General features: G+C 31.2%; 1 protein-coding gene across 1 annotated transcript; it reads right to left on the bottom strand.

Annotated features, from left to right (window-relative positions):
* Window positions 1-351: 351 nt before the first annotated feature.
* Window positions 352-23,269, bottom strand: LOC134698104 (mucolipin-3-like). Its single transcript, XM_063560398.1, has 14 exons — window positions 23,070-23,269; window positions 20,595-20,911; window positions 18,962-19,153; window positions 18,398-18,548; window positions 16,777-16,891; window positions 14,298-14,394; window positions 13,582-13,678; window positions 12,502-12,620; window positions 11,151-11,300; window positions 7,062-7,175; window positions 6,673-6,795; window positions 4,243-4,449; window positions 2,946-3,082; window positions 352-1,674 (listed from the first exon to the last, which is right to left on the bottom strand). The coding sequence occupies exons 1-14, from the start codon at window positions 23,182-23,184 to the stop codon at window positions 1,635-1,637; spliced, it is 1,974 nt and encodes a 657-aa protein (XP_063416468.1). The 5' UTR covers window positions 23,185-23,269; the 3' UTR covers window positions 352-1,634.
* Window positions 23,270-23,401: the final 132 nt, after the last annotated feature.

The following is a 23,401-nucleotide window of genomic DNA, read 5'->3' as shown; positions in this document are numbered from 1 at the left end:
ATTTTGGACCCTTTGGACTTTAATGTAGACCAATTTGATGAAATCAAACAAAGTTTAATTTTGGACCCTTTGGGCCCCTTTTTCCCTAAACATTGTGTTTAAATTTCATTGATTTCTCTTAACTTAAACTAAAGTTATGGTGTGAAAACCAAGAAAAATGCTTATTTGGGCCCTTTATTGGCCCCTTATTCCTAAACTGTTGAAACCAAAACTCCCAAAATCAATCCCAACCTTTCTTTTGTGGTTATAAACCTTGTGCTAAAATTTCATAGATTTCTACTAAAGTTAGAGTGCGAAAACTAAAAGTATTCGGACGACGACGACAACGCAGACGACGACGCCAACGTGATAGCAAAATACGATGAAATTTTTTTCAAAATTTGCGGTCGTATAAAAACCAAATCTGAACCAGTAAATTTTATTTATTCCTGCCTTCATGCATGACAAGAGGGTACTTGGTTGGATGACAGTAGAAAACAGAATCAAATACCACAAATATTTATTGCTATTTAATTGTATGCGGAAAGAAGCACCACAGTACCTAATTCAAAAGTTTCAACTTATATCTGTAAATAATCCTTATGCTTTAAGGGGTGTTACTCAAGGTAATTTGATAGTTCCAAAGCCAAAAACTGAACTGTTTAAAAAATCCTTTGCTTATTCTGGATCAGTTTTATGGAACGGACTACCTTATGAAATGCGTAAAGTGCAAAACACTTATTCTTTTAAACAAATTATAAAACAATACTTGAGACAGTCCCAATATTCAGTCTGAAATGATTGCAACTATTACTCTTAGAATGTATGATTTTAATGATTTGTATATATATACTAGGTCTATTTACTACATGCGATATGTAACTGTTTCATATCTTTTAATCATGGTACATGTACATTGAACTATTATGTCTATACAATTGTGTTTATATGTTGTATGTTTGCTTTTTTCTCTTATTATTATCATTTTGTTTTTACTTGTATTACATACATGTATATGAGGGCCTCAGGGAAGATTAGTGATTGTAACTAACTGTGTTTACCCTCTTTAAATAAAGAATTTATTATTATTATTATTATTATATAATAAGATGTTAAGAATAATGTGAGTATTCTGTATTGAACCATTACATTTTGATATCAATGGAGAGTAAAGATGAATCAAATTTATTTGCAAAAATGCAATTTTTCCTTAATCACCCCAAATTGATACCCAAAAAGGTACATTATTTTAAAATTAACTAAATGCAAATAAAAATTTATAGACTGTATTTACTCTAAAAATATGTCTGAAATAAATAAAATGACTATTATAAGGAATGATCTTTTTGTTGGAATGTGAAATGAGTATTAGTCAATAATGTAAATTTTGAATAAAAGATTAAAACTGAACTGTTGTATAAATGTATAACTCATGTATATAACATCAGATTCAGTAACTGAGACACATAATGGCTTGTTCACTGGCACTTTCTTTAATCCACAAATTTCTAGTAAAGTCATGATCATTGTAATTCACTGGCACTTTCTTTAAATCACTTTCTAATAATTGAGTCATAATTATCATTGTAATTCACTAGCACTTTCCTTAATCCACAAATATAATTTCTAGTAAACATGACTACAGCAGATGGATTCTATAACAAACTGGTATATTCTCCTGGTTGATCCGCATTTCTGGAAATGAAAAAAAAATGCATAATACAAAAATACAAAAATAAAAATACCAAACTCTAAGAAATATTTAAAACAGAAAGTCCATCATCAAATGGCAGAATCCAAAGCTTAAACACATCAAATGAATCGAAACAACTTATATTCCTAAATTGGTACAGGTCTTTCTTATAAATCTGGTGTATAGCTAGCTAAACCTCTCACTTGTATGGCAGTCAAAGGAGTAGGTCCGGTAAGGACTCATTTTGGCCTAAAATTTCAGTTTCATCTAACGAAAGATTTTGACCACTTTTTAAACACTTAAATGTCTATTTCACTTGATTCAATTAGTTTTTGAGAAAGTTTTTAACTAATTTAGTCATTAAAAACGATCTGATTCAAGCTCAAATATGAAAAATCTCTCAAATATGCCAAAAAACGTCACTTTTCGGATGGTTTTTGTCAAAAATGAAAGTGGCCGCATCCGTGTTCATCCACAATCTTTATATATGTTATGTATTATCATAAAACACAACTTACATTTCAATATTAAGGATGAACACGAATGCGGACACTTTCCTTTTTACACGGAAACCGTCTAAAATTTAACTAAAATGACAGAATTTTGAAGATTTCAGCAATTTAGCATGACCTAATGATGCTAGTACCCGATATATGTGCATTGTATGGTCAAAAACAGCCCATATTTATGTAGCAGAAGCATTTAACTGTCCAATAAATAACTAAAAGTTTACATTTTAACAACTTTGTAAAACTGTTATATTTTGGGGCCAAAAAGGGGTCTTACCGGACCTACTCCTTTAACAAAGCTGTTTTGATGACAACTTCTTTACAAGATGTATCTTAATATGTATCATTTGTAATTTTGTTTCTCATTTTGTTAATACCAATTGTTTGAGTCTGGCGTATTAAAAGAAATATTTCCTGTAATTTTTAGGACACCAAAAATCAATAAGGAAAAAATCTTATTTTTACACAATTCTCTAGAAATTAAGTTCTTTAAAAACTTGTTTTAGTTCAATAGTTCAAAAATCTTTATTGTATGGTCTTATGCACTTCAAAAACTGTTAAGCTCAAAAAGTTATTTTAAACTAGCACCATGTTGCATAGAGTCTCTTTTATGGTACGGTACTTTAAAGTTATAAAGTTATAAGTCACAATATATAAAAGTAAACCTTTATAGGTCAAGGTACGGTCTTCAACATAGAGCATTGGCTCATTTTGAGGCACATAAGGATTATTGACTCGAGGTCCGATGGAAGTCCTGATCTTACCTTTTACAACAACATAAACATGACCACAGACCACACCCGGTATCTTCTCCCCTGTATAAAGCTGATGTTGGGGGATCATTACATTTACATATAAACTCTGAGAGATCACTCTTAGGAAAGCCACACTCATAATACTCCTACAAATAGACAATCATTATAACACCATTGTCTTTATAGATGTGATGTGTAGTATAACAAATGTATTCTTTTTAAATAATATATCTGTGCTGGGTTTCTGGGCCAGCGATTATTTGACCGTAAACTTTGGACATTCAAACAATTTAACTTGTGGTGTAACTTAATAAATGCAGCAATCAAGTTTTATCATGATAGATTGTATATGTTGTATATGGTCCAAGTACAACCCCTCCACAAAATATGAAACCTACATACAACATCTTTCAATTTCAATGTTGACTTTTTCAAAATAATGGTACACATAATCTTCAAACGTAATCAAACCTAACACCATTTTATAACAGAGGGGTTCATATACTGTAAATTCAGAATTTCTGGCCAGAATTGTGACAGGGTTATAATCGCATTAATTTAAACTCACATTTTAATTTTTTTTATATGACTTTAGTAGGATTTTTAGTCTGAAATTACAAAATCGCAAAAAATAAATGCACACAATAATTTCTGAATTTACAGTACTCATTTTCAAGTTAAATCAGTTAAAATCATTTAAAAAGCAGTTGAAAAGGGCATCTTTTCCTGATATGTCACAATTTGATGTCACAGAAATAACAGTTTATGTTAGCAATGTGGTTACCTCCCCTGTTACTGTATCATATGCTCATGCATCAAACTCATCACAATTAAGAGATATAAGTTTGGCAGATCTCCAAGTGTTTGAGATTCCTAAGTATCCATGTAATCTCAATTTGTTCTTGTAGGAATATGATTAGACTAAGACAGTTGCAGATATAGACTTCAATTTAAGAGTCAAAATTGAGGGTTATAATTGTACAAAGAAATATATCTGTACTTAAAAATAACCAAACTGAAAAAATAGATATCTGCCAAACATTTACCCCTATTTACTGTAAAGTCAGAAATTATTGCTTGCATTTAATATTGCGATTTTGTCATTTAAGACTCAAAAAGGGATTTTAATTTTTACGATTTTGAGAAAATCCTGTTTAGTTCATATAAAACATTTCAAAATGCCAGTTTTAAATATTGTGTCTACAACTCATTTTTCCAAATAATAAAAACCTTGCAATAATTTCTGAATTTACAGTATATATCCTCAATAATTTCTGAATTTACAGTATATATCCTCAATAATTACCTTTATAGTTTCATATGTATCCAGAATAACAGCAATAAACAAATTCAAAACACAATAAATAAAGAGTGAGATAAATATATACAGGTAGATCCGACTGAAATACCACACCACCATGTTCTTTGTCATTGTGGCCGAAAAAGTCACAAACATATCATCTCCATTGATTAATGAATATAAACACTCGGAGGATGTACTCAGATGACGGAACTGAAAAAAGAAAAAAAAATATTCAATAAATGTCATAAATGTATAATATTTTTTTAATTAAACACTCATATGGAAGGAATGGACAGAGAAACATACATTGGTTCATGATTTTACAAAATACAACATAAATATACCAAATTAATGAATGTGTTGTAAACATTTATTTAAAAAGAAGAATTTGAAAAAAATATGTGTCTGAAGGACACAATGCCATACTCACACTATCATGTGTCTATGTGTAATGAAATGTGAAATCAAGGTCAGCAAATAAAGATTTAACATAACAATTAAAAGTTTCCCTCATAATGAACTTGTGCACTAATTTTTCGAGTTCATGTGATCAAATTTACAACCAATACTACTGCAGCGGTAGTGTAGATTTCTCATAGTTCATTCTTACTGTCAAACATTGCAGAATCTAGCTTTATGATATATTAAATATTTCTCATCATTTATATAAATTAAATATTTGCCAGTAAAATCTTAGCAAACAGACAATAATAAATGATTTAATCAAATTACTTTTAATATAAGTTTAGTCCAAATAAAACATATCCAAGGACACAATACCCACAATTATGTAGTATGATCCAAGTATAACCCATCCATATATCCTAACTTACCTTTATGTGGTATGGTCCAAGTTCAACCAATTCATATATCCTAACTAACCTTAATGTGGTATAGTCCAAGGACACCCATCCATATAACCTAACTTACCTTTATGTGATATGGTATAATTATACCCATCCATATATCCTTACTTACCTTTATGTGGTATGGTCCAAGTACACCCATCCATATAACTTAACTTACCTTTATGTGGTATGGTCCAAGTAAACTAATTCATATAACTTAACTTATCTTTATGTGGTATGGTCCAAGTAAACTAATTCATATAACTTAACTTATCTTTATGTGGTATGGTCCAAGTACAACCCATCCATATATCCTAACTTACCTTTATACGGTATGGTCTAAGTAAACTAATTCATATATCCTAACTTACCATTATATGGTATGGTTCAAGTAAACTAATTCATTTATCCTAACTTACCTTTATATGGTATGGTCCAAGTAAACTAATTCATATATCCTAACTTACCTTTATATGGTATGGTCCAAGTAAACTAATTCATATATCCTAACTTACCTTTATATGGTATGGTCAAAGTAAACTAATTCATATATCCTAACTTACCTTTATGTGGTATGGTCCAAGTAAACTAATTCATTTATCCTAACTTACCTTTATATGTTATGGTCCAAGTAAACTAATTCATTTATCCTAACTTACCTTTATATGGTATGGTCCAAGTAAACTAATTCATTTATCCTAACTTACCTTTATATGGTATGGTCCAAGTACAACCAATCCATATATCCTAACTTACCTTTATGTGGTATGGTCCAAGTACAACCCATCCATATATCCTAACTTACCTTTATATGGTATGGTCCAAGTAAACTAATTCATTTATCCTAACTTACCTTTATATGGTATGGTCCAAGTACAACCAATCCATATATCCTAACTTACCTTTATGTGGTATGGTCCAAGTACAACCCATCCATATATCCTAACTTACCTTTATGTGGTATGGTCCAAGTACAAATCATCCATATATCCTAACTTACTTTTATATGGTATGGTCCAAGTAAACTAATTCATTTATCCTAACTTACTTTTATGTGGTATGGTCCTAGTAAACCCATCCATATATCCTAACTTACCTTTATGTGGTATGGTCCTAGTAAACCCATCCATATATCCTAACTTACTTTTATGTGGTATGGTCCTAGTAAACCCATCCATATATCCTAACTTACCTTTATGTGGTATGGTCCTAGTAAACCCATCCATATATCCTAACTTACCTTTATGTGGTATGGTCCTAGTAAACCCATCCATATATCCTAACTTACTTTTATGTGATATGATCCAAGTACAACCATCCATATAACCTAACTTACCTTTATGTGGTATAGTTAAAGTAAGGGCTATTCCAGAAAAAAAATGTATGAGGGGGTTGGAAGGCACATTGTATTAATAATACATGGGTGATGGGTATCAGAGCAACTTTTCACACTATAATGCACTATAATTCTTAATTACAATTGTCTGAGTGGCGGGTGCTGACAAAAACTGCCTTCCAACCCCCCCCCCCCCCCCTACATTTTTTTCTGGAATAGCCCTAAACTAATTCATATATCCTAACTTACCTTTATATGGTATGGTCCAAGTACAACCCATCCACAAAACATGAAACCTACATACAACATCAGAGCTCCAACCAAAAATCTCATCATATTTGGAAATGCTTTCTTTAAAACAATACTGAGAATCTATAAAGGAATTAAATAAAAATATAATGAATGTAACAATATACAAATGCATTAATCTTAATATGTAACTAAGAACAACTTAATTTTTAAACACACAAATCTACATTATTACCTTATTTTATTATCTATAATGATGTTTATTCTGTTAGGCATTTGTGTTTTAAAAATCCTGGGTTTCTGACTGGACCCATACCTACTGATAACTTACATCAAATATTTTGAAGAATCCTTGATACCTGACTGTCCCATATCTATCAATAACTTACATTGAATGTTTTGAAGAATCCCAGATATCTAAGGACTCCTAACCATACCAGTATACTACCAGTTCCCAGAAACAAGCTACAGTTATCATAATTCTCTGAGGTACTCTGTGCATTCTGAAGATAAATAAACATTTAATATTTTTTTCAAAATTTAGTCTGTCACATGTTGGTTTTTAAAGCAATGTGGATTCTACTTCATGAATGTTTTTTTTTATGAAAGTTCTACAAAACAACTCTGTACTAGCATACATTATAACTTTAACTTGTGAGAACTATATTTGTTATACAAGAACATGTGATCTGAGGAGACCATACACTGCTCCCATGGCCATGTCACACCATACATTATAACTCTAACTTGTGAGAACTATATTTGTTATACAAGAACATGTGATCTGAGGAAACCATACACTGCTCCCATGGCCATGTCAGTTTATTGTGCGACTTATGAGTTTAAATGTCCCTTTGATATATTTCGTCTCTCTTTTAAAATTCTTTACCTCATCTAACTAAGTCTTGATTTAACCTATTCCTAAAAGACTAGCATTATTCAATTAAAACATGCAATGCTGAATTCCAAACCCAATGCAAAATATATTTCAAAACAATGACAAGTAAGTGTTAACAATACCTCATAAAGACTTTTCATTTAGTTTGAATGTAAGACAAAACAGTCTGTAGCAGTATTTCAACTCGCACAGCTATATAATCTTATTGTGAAAAAAATAGATGTAGGGTACCAGTATATCTAATTGAGAGAGCAACCCAAACATCCATCAAAAGTTCATCAGGTGCAAAAATAGTCAATTTGATGATTTTTTGTTGTATTTCTTAAACCTGAGGAATGTTGGATGCTGATATAGTCATCCAGTTGTAGTCTATATGTAGAGTAGACCCCAGTAAACAAATTAGCTCCAACAGTTCTTAGGTTGAAGTGAAACTGATCTGGGTACAACAGTCTAAAGAAGGTCATTAGAACAAAAAATATGGAATTTATTTCATGATTTTTTTACTTCAACTGGAACTGAAACCTAAAGCAATAATTTCCTATGAGTATTTCAATAATAAGTACTATCAGTAGTTATATGCCTGTAGGTTTGCACTATTTTTTAAAGTTATAAGCCTCTGAACTTCCTGTTTAGGACACCAAAGGGAGGCTAACCCTACAGAGAAACCAGTTTTATCCGATTTCAATCTTCCAAGTTCGTAGTTGAGCTCAAAATGCAACTTAAACATGAGGAACATGACAGTATATATAGCTTCAGGTAGATGGAACATGCATACATTTCTAAATAAGTCCGTCAGTTCGTCCGTCAGTCCTGTTTCTTGTCATCGCAACTCCTCTCAAACCACACAACAGAATTTCACGAAACCTTTTCAGATAATAAGGACATACTATGTAGTTGTGCGTATCGTCGGGAAATTGCAATTCAATTTTTTTCTAGGAGTTACGCCCCTTTGAACTTATTTACTTTAATGTACTACTGCAACAGTTTGTCATCGCAACTCCTCTCAAACCACATTACAGAATTTCACGAAACCTTTTCAGATAATAAGGACATGCTATGTAGTTGTGCATATCGACGTGAAATTGCGATTCAATTTTTTTTCTAGGAGTTACCCCCCTTTGAACTTATTTACTTTAATGTATTACTGCAACAGTTTGTCATCACAACTTCTCTCAAACCACACAACAGAATTTCACAAAACCTTTCAGATAATAAGGACATACTATGTAGTTGTGCATATCGACGGGAAATTGCGATTCAATTTTTTTTCTAGGAGTTACGCCCCTTTGAACTTATTTACTTTAATGTACTACTGCAACAGTTTGTCATCGCAACTCCTCTCAAACCACACAACAGAATTTCACAAAACTTTTTCAGATAATAAGGACATACTATGTAGTTGTGCATATCGACGGGAAATTGCAATTCAATTTTTTTTCTAGGAGTTACGCCCCTTTGAACTTATTTACTTTAATGTACTACTGCAACAGTTTGTCATCGCAACTCCTCTCAAACCACACAACAGAATTGCACGAAACCTTTTCAGATAATAAGGACATACTATTTAGATGTGCATATTGGCAGGAAATTAATTTTTCTTTTATAATTTTTTTTCTTACACTTATTCAATTTCTCCAATGACAATGTGGGGACGTGGGGTATGTGAGCGTGCTCACTAAGGTTCTTTAATTTACCAAAACAAAGGTTTCAAGCAAAGGCTAAATTTGTGTGATTTTGCTTCTGATAATTAACATCTAGCATTTCAAAATAATAAGTCTATGATAAGTGAACAACTGTGGTCAGTGTTTGGAGGAATTGTGCTAAGCACATGATGAGGCAGTTGAACATGTTGAATTGAAAGCAATTAAATCAATCTATAAAAGTCCTATCAATAATAATTCAGTCCATTGTTTTAAGACAAAATTGTTTCAAGTTGATAAGCAGACACATAAATAAGAGGATAGAGCTATGTTTGTATAGATTTTCTTTCAAAGTGTTAAACATTTACAATCTGAAAATTAGAGATTTAAGTGAAATTTGACAAAATCATATGGATTTCAATTTAAGGGGGTTCCTGGGTATAAATCAAATTTTTTTTCTAATATAGGATTTCGCTATATTTTTTTTTTAAATGAACTTTATCATATACTTAAAAGAAAAATGAAATAAAAAGATGGGGTCACCGTTCATTTCAGCTCACAATCTGCCTCTGGAAGAAGCATACATTTTTGTTAATGTCCCTTTTTTCTATTGAACTAACAGGAGAAATAGATGTTATATCGAAATAAAAAAATTACCTAATAACAGAAATCGCTTAAATTTTACAATTATTTAGTTTACGTACAGCTTATTTGAAAACAATAATAAAATATATAGGTCACCAATGAGTTAAAAAAGATATTTCAAATTTAATGCCAAAAAAATGGCATTTTTCACCAAAGGGAGATAATTTGGAGCTTTTTCAATGATATAAACATTTTAAAAGTCATCTGGGGCCCAAACGAATAAATTTTATGGGTTGATTTTTGTACCATATCATAAAGTAACAACTATTAGTGTGATAAATAAAAACTTGTAATGAAAAAATAGAGGTTTAATTTTTGGCTGAAATTTTTTGTACCCAGGAGCCACCTTAAGCCTAGAATTTATGCTTTGGCAAACTATATATTCAAGTCAAATATGTATAAAACATCTTGCTTCACATAGCATTTACTTTTCATTACCAGTCAAAAATAATGTTTTATTTGAATTTTCCTAGAAAATCAAAATGTGTGTCATCAAAGGAAAGCCTGTTAATATGTTATATTTCAACCTAGACATGATTTATTATAATGATGGTCAATAAATCCTAATTTGAAATAACTTTAGCTGGTAATAGGGGCCAATTTTGTGCCTAATTGGTCCTACTCCTATGCAAAATGAATGCCATTACTGAATTTCATGGTAACCATGGGTATGGGTGCTGGAGGCAGGAATTTGTCAACTCACCACATCATAATTCTCATCAAATAATTCCTAACCAAAAATAAGGAGCATTTACATAGCTAGTTCTGGATGTAAACAAATTGTAACTTAATGTTTTTTTTTAATGTCCAGTGGAAAATATTTCACTGATAATCACAGTAATGAAGAAATTTTAAAATAAGTTAAAATTTAATTGATATTATAAATTTATACACAAAAGAATCTCACACAAAGAAAGTATTCCCAACATTGAGATTTCTTTAAAAAAAACACCATAATATTTGCTACATGATGGCAATACATTATATGATTTTTATATAAAACTTTACATTAACATTCTATTGTCAAACAAATGTTTAGAAAGAAAAAGAGAAATATATTTTGTACTATTAAAGATTTATCAGGAAAATAAACTTCCATAGAGAAACACTGTCTCAATCTTTTATGCAGAGTTAGTTATTAGTCCAGAGAGCAAGGGCCAATAACTCTGCATGGTAGATTGACACCTTCTCTTTAAAATGAAGAGAACAAGAAATAATCTTGAATCAAACTTGACTATTACCTTATTCTCAATGATAAATCAATGTACCTTATTCTCAATGATAAATAAATGTACCTTATTTTCAATCTGTATCTTGAATGAACTTCCGACAATGGTGAAGATATCATTGAGGACAATGGCAACGTACCATAGGTTTAAAAACTCAAATTTATCTGACCGTGATAAGTCTTTACGATAAACTTTTTTGAAGTGGTCTATTGTCTTCTACAACACAAAACATTTAAGATATAGGCTGATTTCAATGCATGGTAAAAGATAAAGAGCAACTATTTTGAACATTAGGTCGTTAGTTTTCTTGTTTGAATAATTTTACATTTGTGTGATTTAGGGGCCTTTAATAGCTGACTATGCAGTATTGGCTTTACTCATTGTGGAAGACCATACAGTGACCTATAGCTGTTAATTTCTGTGTCATTTGGTCTCTTGTGGAGAGCTGTCTCATTGGCAATCATACCACATATATATTTCTATATTTTGAAGAACAATCAAAGACTATGATTTAGGGAGCCCACCAACAGCTATATACCCACCCCAAAAAAGTCCTCCCTACCTATTTTGAAAATTGATGAAAAAAGAATCACATGCATTTTTTTTGTTTGGCCTTATTTACTTAATAAGTAAAAAATGTAAACCTGCACTAATGATCATTAAATATGGGGTGTTTGTTTCACTGATGAACCAAGTTCGAGGAATAACAAAAACATTCCCTACTTCACAAAGTAATTACTGTATGCACCAGGGCTCACACTACATTAGAATTATAGGGAGAAGGGACTTCTCTTTTTGAAACTGATAGAGAGAAGTGCTCCTTCGCGCACTGTGCTACAACTTTAGTCGAAAAAGCGAGACATAGCGATCTTACATTCTGTGGTCGGTGGCATCCACAAATATTCACTCTGTGGTTAAAATTTTTGAATTTATAATAACTTTCTTAACCTAGCCTGGATTTCTACGAAACTTGGACAGAAGCTTGTTAATGTTCATAAGATAGTATCCAGAAGTAATTTTTGTAAAAATAAAATTCTATTTTTTCCATATTTTACCTATAAATGGAATTTGTTTTTCTGCCAGGAAAAATTACATTCACTCTGTGGTTTAAGTTTTAAAACTTTTAATAACTTTATTTTACTACCCTGGATTCTTTATGATCATAAGATTTACTGTAGGTAACTTTTATCACAATAAAATGAAGTAACAAACTTATTTTGCCGTCGAAAGTTAGAATGATGTACGCTCGCGAGTAACAAATACCGAAAGTGCATGAAGTATAACTTTATCATTAATTTCTCTTCTTCAAACACAAGTGACGGAGAGGAAAGCGACTTTTTTGCTCTAGTGGCCTGCTAGCGTGAGCCCTGATGCAGTTTTTAATATTATAACCAAAAACAAACACTGACTATTTTACCTGTTTAAGTCTGTGTCCTCTGTATAGAGACCTCAAACACAGAACTGCAGAGAGAACACTGACAAATATAACAAAGATATCATACAGTGTATTCGTCAGTCTCTCCTGCTTTTCTTCTTCTGAAAATAGGCAGAAAACATGGTAAGAGTGGGAACACATCAATGTCTTGTCTGAGGAAAGCAAAAATATGCAGAAAACATGGTAAGTGTGGAATCACATCAATGTCTTGTTTGAGGAAAGCAAGAATAGGCAGAAAACATGGTAAGTGTGGAAACACATCAATGTCTTGTTTGAGGAAAGCATTGACACATCATGAAACAGTTAGAAAATGAAGAGGAGCACAATCTCTCCCTTTCTTTCTTATTCCCAAAATAAAACATTGATGTTACAGACAAATGTGTACACAAAGAAATAACATAAAACCAAGGACAATATATTGTATTCATCTCATATAAATATAAATTGGGTTCTTTTTCTCTAGACAAAGCAATGTATCATTCAATATAAATTGATATGCCGTTTCATGATACTATTAAAATACAAACATCTGTTCTTTGTTGTTTTGTTTTTGTTTAACTTCATTTTAAGACATATATGTAATTTATTCTTATATCTAGATTAACAACAAACAAATCTAGCAATTCATTGTATGGACATGGTATGCAGTAATAACTGTATATATTTTAAATATTGCACCCATTTATCAATAAGATTGTTGATATACAAGCAACAATAACATTTTTTTTACATAAATAAGGCCGTTAGTTTTCTCGTTTGAATTGTTTTACACGGTCTTATCGAAGCCTTTTATAGGTGACTATGAGGTATGGGCTTTGCTCATTCATAAAGGCTGTACGGTGACCTATAGTTGTTAATGTTGGTGTCATTTTGGTCTTTTGTGGATAGTTGTCTCATTGGCAATCATACCACATCTTCTTTTTTATAACAATGCAAGATTAAGCAATACAAGCTCATAAAATTGCTAAATTTAAAATTTAACCGTATTTAGACTACTAGTAAGGTCACATGTAAGATGAAAGCATTATAAACATTTCTGAGTATTATACCTATAACACTTACCTCCATAATTATAATGTCCATGACATGTTCTCTCTTCTAATTCTGTGTCTAAATCCAATAACATCTGACCATCTCTATTGGAGTCATCAAATACTATCTAAAATATATGTTCAATCATTTGTATCATTTCAGAAATGAGATACAATGTCGATTCATTATTATTTGTTGGTAGATAATTGTTTGCAGATTTTGTGAGTAAAAAAAAAACTGAGTTTAATTTCATGAAGGCTTGCATTTAGTATTTGTTACAACCAGAAAATCAAGTATCACAAATTTAAAATTTTTACTCAATCCATAAAATGATTCCACAGTATATATCTAATAAGTCTCCATTCATGAGGGAAAACCTAACTAATCTCATTCAAAATACATAGAAATTTGACCTGGATCAACACAGAACATTTATGTATTAATAAACCTCCTTGTTTTCAAAATTCCAATAGGGAACATACTTTATATAATTGTTTAAATAAACCAATTTTTCAAGACGTTTCGGCCAATGGCCTTCTTCAGTTCTTTATTTTTCCTCTCAACTACATGGCTGACATTACATTTAATCAAACCAACAAATTCTTATATTTTTTAAGTTGGTTGCTGATAACATGTACACCATTAACTTAATTGTAGACATGAGTATGAATAATTTTAAGTTGATCCCAACAGGAAAAAACTTTTAAATTTCTGAAGATAAGCCTTAGTGTTAAAATTATATTCACCTGTCCATGGACTATAAAACATTCAGGTGCTACTTTTCTTCCTTCTGCATTCAGTCTGTAGGATTTTATCTTGAATTTCAGGGTCAACTTGATAATCCTAAAAAAAGATGAAAACAGGTTTAAAATCGATAGGTAAAATGTCTAAAAGATTGGAGAAACAGTCACAAGTTCTCTGTAAGAGTAGTTCCTTTTCAAGATCAATTTCTCAAATTTATACCTGTGAAATAGATACTGTATCGCAAGTTATTTTCGCCAGTGTGACAAGACAAATTACCTGTGAAATAGAAATGTTTTGTTGTTTTGTAACAGGAATATTACCTGTGAAATAGATGCTTGTTGTTTTGTGACAGGAAAAATTACCTGTGAAATAGATGCTTGTTGTTGTTTTGTGACAGGAAAAATTACCTGTGAAATAGATATGTTTTGTTGTTTTGTAACAGGAACATTACTTGTGAAATAGATGCTTGTTGTTTTGTGACAGGAAAAATTACCTGTGAAATAGATGCTTGTTGTTGTTTTGTGACAGGAAACATTACCTGTGAAATAGAAATGTTTTGTTGTTTTGTAACAGGAACATTACTTGTGAAATAGATGCTTGTTGTTTTGTGACAGGAAAAATTACCTGTGAAATAGATGCTTGTTGTTGTTTTGTGACAGGAAAAATTACCTGTGAATTAGATATGTTTGTTGTTTTGTGAGAGGAAAAATTACCTGTGAAATAGATATGTTTGTTGTTTTCTGACAGGACATATTACCTGTGAAATAGAAATGTTTTGTTGTTTTGTGAGAGGACATATTACCTGTGGAATAGATTAGTTTTGTTGTTTTCTGACAGGACATATTACCTGTGGAATAAATAAGTTTTGTTGTTCAGCGTTAGATATTCCTTGATATCATATCTATCCTGTGTCTTCCCTTATATATTACCTGTGGAATAGATAAGTTTGTTGTTTTCTGACAGGACATATTACCTGTGGAATAGATTAGTTTTGTTGTTTTCTGACAGGACATATTACCTGTGAAATAGATTAGTTTTGTTGTTTTCTGACAGGACATATTACCTGTGGAATAGATTAGTTTTGTTGTTTTCTGACAGGACATATTACCTGTGGAATAGATTAGTTTTGTTGTTTTCTGACAGGACATATTACCTGTGGAATAGATTAGTTTTGTTGTTTTCTGACAGGACATATTACCTGTGGAATAGATTAGTTTTGTTGTTTTGAGTTAGATATTCCTTGATATCATATCTATCCTGTGTCTTCCCTTATATATTACCTGTGGAATAGATTAGTTTTGTTGTTTTCTGACAGGACATATTACCTGTGAAATAGATTAGTTTTGTTGTTTTCTGACAGGACATATTACCTGTGGAATAGATTAGTTTTGTTGTTTTCTGACAGGACATATTACCTGTGAAATAGATTAGTTTTGTTGTTTTCTGACAGGACATATTACCTGTGGAATAGATTAGTTTTGTTGTTTTCTGACAGGACATATTACCTGTGGAATAGATTAGTTTTGTTGTTTTCTGACAGGACATATTACCTGTGGAATAGATAAGTTTGTTGTTTTCTGACAGGACATATTACCTGTGGAATAGATTAGTTTTGTTGTTTTGAGTTAGATATTCCTTGATATCATATCTATCCTGTGTCTTCCCTTATATATTACCTGTGGAATAGATTAGTTTTGTTGTTTTCTGACAGGACATATTACCTGTGAAATAGATTAGTTTTGTTGTTTTCTGACAGGAAATATTACCTGTGGAATAGATTAGTTTTGTTGTTTTCTGACAAGAAATATTACCTGTGGAATAGATTAGTATTGTTGTTTTCTGACAGGAAATATTACCTGTGGAATAGATATGTTTTGTTGTTTTCTGACAGGACAAATTACCTGTGAAATAGATATGTTTTGTTGTTTTGTGAGAGGACAAATTACCTGTGAAATAGATTAGTTTTGTTGTTTTGTGAGAGGACAAATTGCCTGTGAAATAGATTAGTTTTGTTGTTTTCTGACAGGAAATATTACCTGTGGAATAGATTAGTTTTGTTGTTTTCTGACAAGAAATATTACCTGTGGAATAGATTAGTATTGTTGTTTTCTGACAGGAAATATTACCTGTGGAATAGATTAGTTTTGTTGTTTTCTGACAGGACATATTACCTGTGAAATAGATTAGTTTTGTTGTTGTGTGACAGGACAAATTACCTGTGAAAAAGATTAGTTTTGTTGTTTTGAGACATGGTATATATTACTTGTGGAATAGATTAGTTTTGTTGTTTTGTGAGAGGACAAATTACCTGTGAAATAGATATGTTTGTTGTTGTGTGACAGGACAAATTACCTGTGAAATAGATTAGTTTTGTTGTTTTGAGACATGGTATATATTACTTGTGGAATAGATTAGTTTTGTTGTTTTGTGTTAGATATTCCTTGATGTCATATCTATCCTGTGTCTTCCCTTATATTTTACCTGTGGAATAGATTAGTTTTGTTGTTTTGAGTTAGATATTCCTTGATATCATATCTATGCTGTGTCTTCCCTGTTGTTTTATTTAATTCTTGTACTGGATACACAGAGACACAATCTGAAATAAATGATAAAACTATAAAAATAAACACAATCTGAAATTAATGATAAAACTATAAAATAATCAAACTCTGGATACACAGATACACAATCTGAAATAAAATGACATAGCTATAAAATAACCATGCTCTGAATACACAGAAACACACTCTGAAATTAATGATAAAACTATAAAATCTCCCTTCTCTAGATACACAGAAACACAATCTGAAATTAATGATAAAACTATAAAAATCTCCCTTCTCTAGATACACAGAAACACAATCTGAAATTAATGATAAAACTATAAAATCTCCCTTCTCTAGATACACAGAAACACAATCTGAAATTATTGATAAAACTATAAAATCTCCCTTCTCTATTACACAGAAACACAATCTGAAATTAATGCTATAACTATGAAAATAAACACAATTTGAAATTAATGATAAATAAACTATAAAATATAAACACAATCTAAAATTAATGATATAGTGCTCTATAAAATAACCATGCTCTGAAATTAATTAAATAACTATAAAAATTCATGCTCTGAAATTAAACACATAACTATAATATAACCATGCCCTCATTTTTTTTATGATGTAATTGCAATGTACTTTAACATTTTATTGTTATATGTCTGTTTATTTAATATGGTGCATGTATAATTAATTTGTCAAAAAATGAATGTATATCCTATAAGCTGTACTTGCTTTTGGAATAAAGTATTATTATTAACTAGACATCATTTTTAAAGATTAATTTAAGCAGAGATGATAAAAATTTGAAATAAATAGGTTTCAGGCCAGGTTGTGAGCAAAATTCATTGATGATGACAAGCTGGCCATGATGTCGTGTGTTGTACGTCACAAGCTGGCCATGATGTCGTGTGTTGTACGTCACAAGCTGGCCATGATGTCATGTGTTGTACGTCACAAACTGGCCATGATGTCATGTGATGTATGTTTACAATCACATTATCCATCAGCTGTCTTTCTACCTTCGATAGTTAAATTTCTAACTCAATTTCCAAACAAATAATCAGTTTTTGATTTGGGGATGTACAGCGGACGGTCATTCAGGCCAAACAGTGTCCATGCATTTACTCATCAACAATCAACCAAAGCTTTGCAAATTTCAATATGTTTTTTCTGATGACAGAATGGAGATCAAGTTATTGACAATTTTGACATTGACCATTCATGAGTTATGATTAAGAAAAATAGTGTTTCCAGTTGTTTCTCTGCTTTAACACATGAATCCTTCAATGAAAGCTCTAAAATTTTAATATGTTGTTACTAATGACAAAACTAAGGTCAAGTTACATATTGATGATTTTCACTTTTACCGTTCAGGATTTATGGTCCTTGTGATATTGAAAATTGCATCAGATATTTTTTTCTCTTACTTTTGAAGCATTTGTCTATTTGATAATAAACTGATGTCATCCTTTTATAAGGTAACCCTTTATGGTGACAAATAAAACTCTTAAAATGTTCTCACTTCAGTATTTATATCATACCTTGATTTTTCTCTGAGTAAAAGCTGAATGTTCCATTTGGATAAAGCATGCCACCATTGTAATGTTCACTGCACAGTTCCATGGCTCTCACAGATCCATTCTCACGTACCAACTGGAAAACAGCAAGAGCTGTGTCTTCTGTCTGATTATACTACAAAATGTAAAATAAATATCTAAATAGGGTTTCTATTATAAACGAATACTACAGAGTTCCATTGGTCTTAGGTACCAGATTTTACTGTTGAGCATGACAAATGACTGACCAGGATTTTGAGGGTGCCCCAGGACATTTAAGAAGAACATTTTATGTTTATAGTTAATATGTATTGGTTTCCAGCACACTGTAAGAAGAAGAGAGAGACATATAAAAATATGGCACATAGCAAAACATACCAAGATGAAGCTTGATAAGAAATATGAAAAAGCTACAACATGTAGATTCTGACAAAAATACAACAGACATATATGATATTGACATACATCATGTACATATAGACAGAGCTAGACCATTATACCCCTAATCCTTCCGGGCAGGTATATATTATATCATAAGCTTTATAATACCTGTTTCATTGCAAAGTTGATATGTTGATACAGTTCATCAAAGTCATATATAGCATACTGTCCAATAGCAGGAGGGTAAGGCATTGTTTCATAAGAGTTTTCCCAGTCCTTCAGATACAGATGTTTTAATGCTATATTATTCTTCTCAACATACTCAACAAATAATGACCTCTCTCTACCAAACATAACAAGCTGAAAATGGGCAAATAATAATGAACAAGTGAAACTGCCAGCTACTGCTCACTGATGATACCCCCGCCGCAAGTGGATAATATTAATAGTGTAAAAATATGCAAGTGTTCGGTAAACAGGAAGTTGTCGAGTGATGAATCTGAAAAGGCATCACACAGTATAGCTGACTTATATAAATCCTGAAACCAAATTTCAGAAATCCTTGTATTGTAGTTCCTGATAAAAATGTGACGAAAATTTTCAACTTGGCTATCATGTGTCAAATCATACAAATGTTCTGTAAACAGGAAGTTGTCGAGTGATGAATCTGAAAACGCATCACACGGTATAGCTGACTTATATAAATCTTAAAACAAAATTTCAGAAATCCTTGTATTGTAGTTCCTGAGAAAAATGTGACGAAAATTTTCAACTTGGCTATCATGTGTAAATTCATACAAATGTTCGGTAAACAGGAAGTTGTCAAGTGATCAATCTGAAAACGCATCACACAGTATAGCTAACTTAGATAAACCCTGAAACCAAATTTCAGAAATCCTTGTATTGTAGTTCCTGAGAAAATGTGACGAAAATTTTCAACTTGGCTATCATGTGTAAAATCATACAAGTGTTCGGTAAACAGGAAGTTGTCAAGTGATCAATCTGAAAAAGCATCACACGGTATAGCTGACTTAGATAAACCCTGAAACCAAATTTCAGAAATCCTTGTATTGTAGTTCCTGAGAAAAATGTGACGAAAGTTTCATGGGACAGACTGACTGACGGACAGACAGAGGTAAAACAGTATACCCCCCCTTTTTTAAAGCGGGGGTATAAAAAATCTTCCAAAAATTTTAAATGTAAAAAGTCTTTTTTTTAAACATGCAATTTTACAAAGAAATCAATACTGTCATGACTGTAACACAATTTCTTTCCCACATGAATAGAATGTGGTATTGGTGACAATGAGACAACCCTCCTGAAGTCACACACAATGTATAAGAAATAAATAAGTCACTCCTAACAGTTACCTATAAAGGGCCCTACATTATACATTCTTTTACTGAGATTTTTAATGGCCACTTTATACTAAACACATTGGATGTGTACTGATTGATTCTAGTGTAGAATAGATGACTTATTAGTTCTAGTTGGCCCTGAGCTACAATGTAGCTTTCAAAAACTGTGAATAACCTTAGATCAGTACTTTGAGTCTTGTCTTTTCGATAGTTGTTTTTTTGTGCTTTATGTCAATATGATGAGCCTTTTTCAACAGACTTTTATAGTTTGCATTGTTTATTCTATGTTTATCAATCTTAAATTGTTTCAAGCAACAAGAAATGCACCCACATGTGGCATAACTTTCCTAGTCAATTATGTTTAATAGTTTCCACAGACAACATTTTCCTGCTATGCTATTTTTTCATGAACATGATGAAATTATAAATGAAGGAACACCAACCTGTACTGTTACAATAATAACTTTCAGTATCTGTAATGTAAGCTTCCATGGACATTTTTTCCTGGCTACTATTTTTTCATGTGGTCCCATAAAAAAGAACTTCAGCTCTCTTCTGAGTTTATCCTCCAGATAAGGCGTTGAGGGAGATCGTAATAGAGGTTTTGATGGATTTGGACCGTGTCGAGACTGTCCAATATTTTCATTATTTTCTGGCGGAGAATTGATACTTTGATTTTCATTACTTTCTTGTTTCTGATAACTAACTGGATTCTCATCATTATCAGGTGTTAACCTTTCTCCGGTAATGTCTGTCATTTCTGTAAAGAAGAAATTATCTTGCAATCTGTATAAAAGTTTTTGTTAACATTAGAGATAAATTGTAGCAATTCAACAACTCAAATAAACCAAAATAAAGAGTACATTACATCCTTAAATAATAGACAATCACCCATTCCACATGAGAATCTTCACTCCTTAAATAATAGACAATCACCCATTCCACATGAGAATCTTCACTCCTTAAATAATAGACAATCACCCATTCCACATGAGAATCTTCACTCCTTAAATAATAGACAATCACCCATTCCACATGAGAATCTTCACTCCTTAAATAATAGACAATCACCCATTCCACATGAGAATCTTCACTCCTTAAATAATAGACAATCACCCATTCCACATGAGAATCTTCACTCCTTAAATAATAGACAATCACCCATTGCACATGAGAATCTTCACTCCTTAAATAATAGACAATCACCCATTCCACATGAGTATCTTCAATCCTTAAATAATAGACAATCACCCATTCCACATGAGAATCTTCACATTGTAATGGAAGTGTTATAGATAATCTAATATCAAGGTAATGTGACTGTATACAAATTAAATGAATATATAAATGTACAGTACTAGTTGCTAGAACAAATTGTATGAAATAAGTATTTTTTTATTTCAAAAGAGCTATAGATTTCACCAATTTCACCAACAAAGTTTTTTCACAATATAATTTGTATTATATTGTGAAAAAACTTTGTTGGTGAAATTAAATGTTTATTGTTATTTAGGTCATGTAGGTTTTGTTAAGGAATACCCTATATGTGCTGTTATTTAGAAACCTGTGTTTGTCTGTAATTAGTGTCGTATCTTGAATTATTCCAGAAATAAATTGTAAGTATAATAGAAACAAGACTATGTTGACCTCCAGATGTCTTTTGGTTATTTGTGTTGTTTGACTGCTGTCTCGTTAATGTAAATAAGCCTCTGGATACCGAAGAGCATTGTTCTTTGAGTAAGATTTTTATCATAATGTGATAATATAAAACTGGGTTGCAATTTTAAGTAAAAAAAAAAATGGTAAATTTTGAAATAACTTGCAATTGGTGCTTGAATTGAGGACTTGCTTTCAAATAAGATTTATCATATTTATTGCTGCTACCAAACACAAATTTATATATTTCTTACAAGAAAAACTCAACACTAAAATTAACAAAAAAAAGGGATGATTTTTTGTTCCCTATTGTCAATTTCCTTTATTGGATGGTGATGTTCCTTTGGCACATCTTATTGTTACTGTAATTATATATCACAACTCATTCACTATGGACGTATTGGTTGTGATGTTTAAGATTTGGAAAATTATTTAGTCAAGGATTTCGGTACCACAATTTACTAAAAATTTTAACTAAATTCTTTGATTTTGAAGTTCATTTGTACCTGTAGAAAACTTACTTCAGACGGGACACCACATCCTCATTTTTAAGGAAATATTGTTTATATCCTGCCTGGATATTTAGAAATGATGGCAGCACTAAATTTCTCAATCTTTTAAATAAACTTATTCTGAAAGGCTACTAATTCAACACTGTTATTAGATCTTTAACTATCCTTTTTATTGGTTTTAATAATGATTTTGTTATCAGTGAACTAAAAGCAAACTTAATTCTAGATTTGTAATTGCTAGCAATAACAGATGGCCCCCTTCCCCCAATGCCAGGGTAACAGCAACCATTTTGAAAATGCCAAAGTCAAAGAGCGCATCTGCACATGTACATTCATGGATCTACAATCTGTCGTTTTACAAATTTACATTGGTTTTAAGTCGATTTTCAGTGGTACATTTTGAACAAGTTGACATGGTACAAGTTAACTTGCTTCCTTTAACTTGTTTAAAATCTACTTTTATTCAGTGAATAACTTATTTTTTTACTTACCTGTTATCATATTTCTGAAGTAGAAATTTTACAAATTGAAATGATAAGGAAAAATGTGTAAAATCCCTAATTTTCACTTTCAGATACCTTATGACAAATGATAAATATTTTTACTACATTTTGTGTAATCTAACTTGAAGTTAATGAAACTCAGCCAAGTCCTTGCACTGTTGAGGATCATTTAAAGGAAATTTCCCTTATTGTGTGAAGGCAAATGACATGAATGACAAAATTGAAATTACATATAGATATATAATACCTTGAACTTTTTTCAACTTTTCTGAGATTGCTCTTGTGCGAATTTCTTCTTCTTCGCTATAATTTTCTGAATCCCTTTCAGTTGGAGAAATCTGAAAACTTTTCTGACTTGTCATTGGAGTTTGTATGTGCTGTCATTATCTAAAAAGGAAGTTTTTTTAGGGTTTGATAGTGATAGGTGTTTGACAGTAAGTCAGCTGATTTATATAGTCGTAAAATATATAAACGGATTCTTTTCTCTAATCGATAAATTAGAATATTATTTTTTAACATATTCAATACATATATAAAAGTTATTAAAAAACATTTTTTATGATAGAAAACAAAATATTT

The sequence above is a fragment of the Mytilus trossulus genome, chromosome 1 (genome assembly GCF_036588685.1).
Source record: "Mytilus trossulus isolate FHL-02 chromosome 1, PNRI_Mtr1.1.1.hap1, whole genome shotgun sequence".
Lineage (NCBI taxonomy): Eukaryota > Metazoa > Mollusca > Bivalvia > Mytilida > Mytilidae > Mytilus > Mytilus trossulus.
Note: the sequence above shows the minus strand (reverse complement) of the source record. Positions and strands in the feature narration are given on the sequence as shown.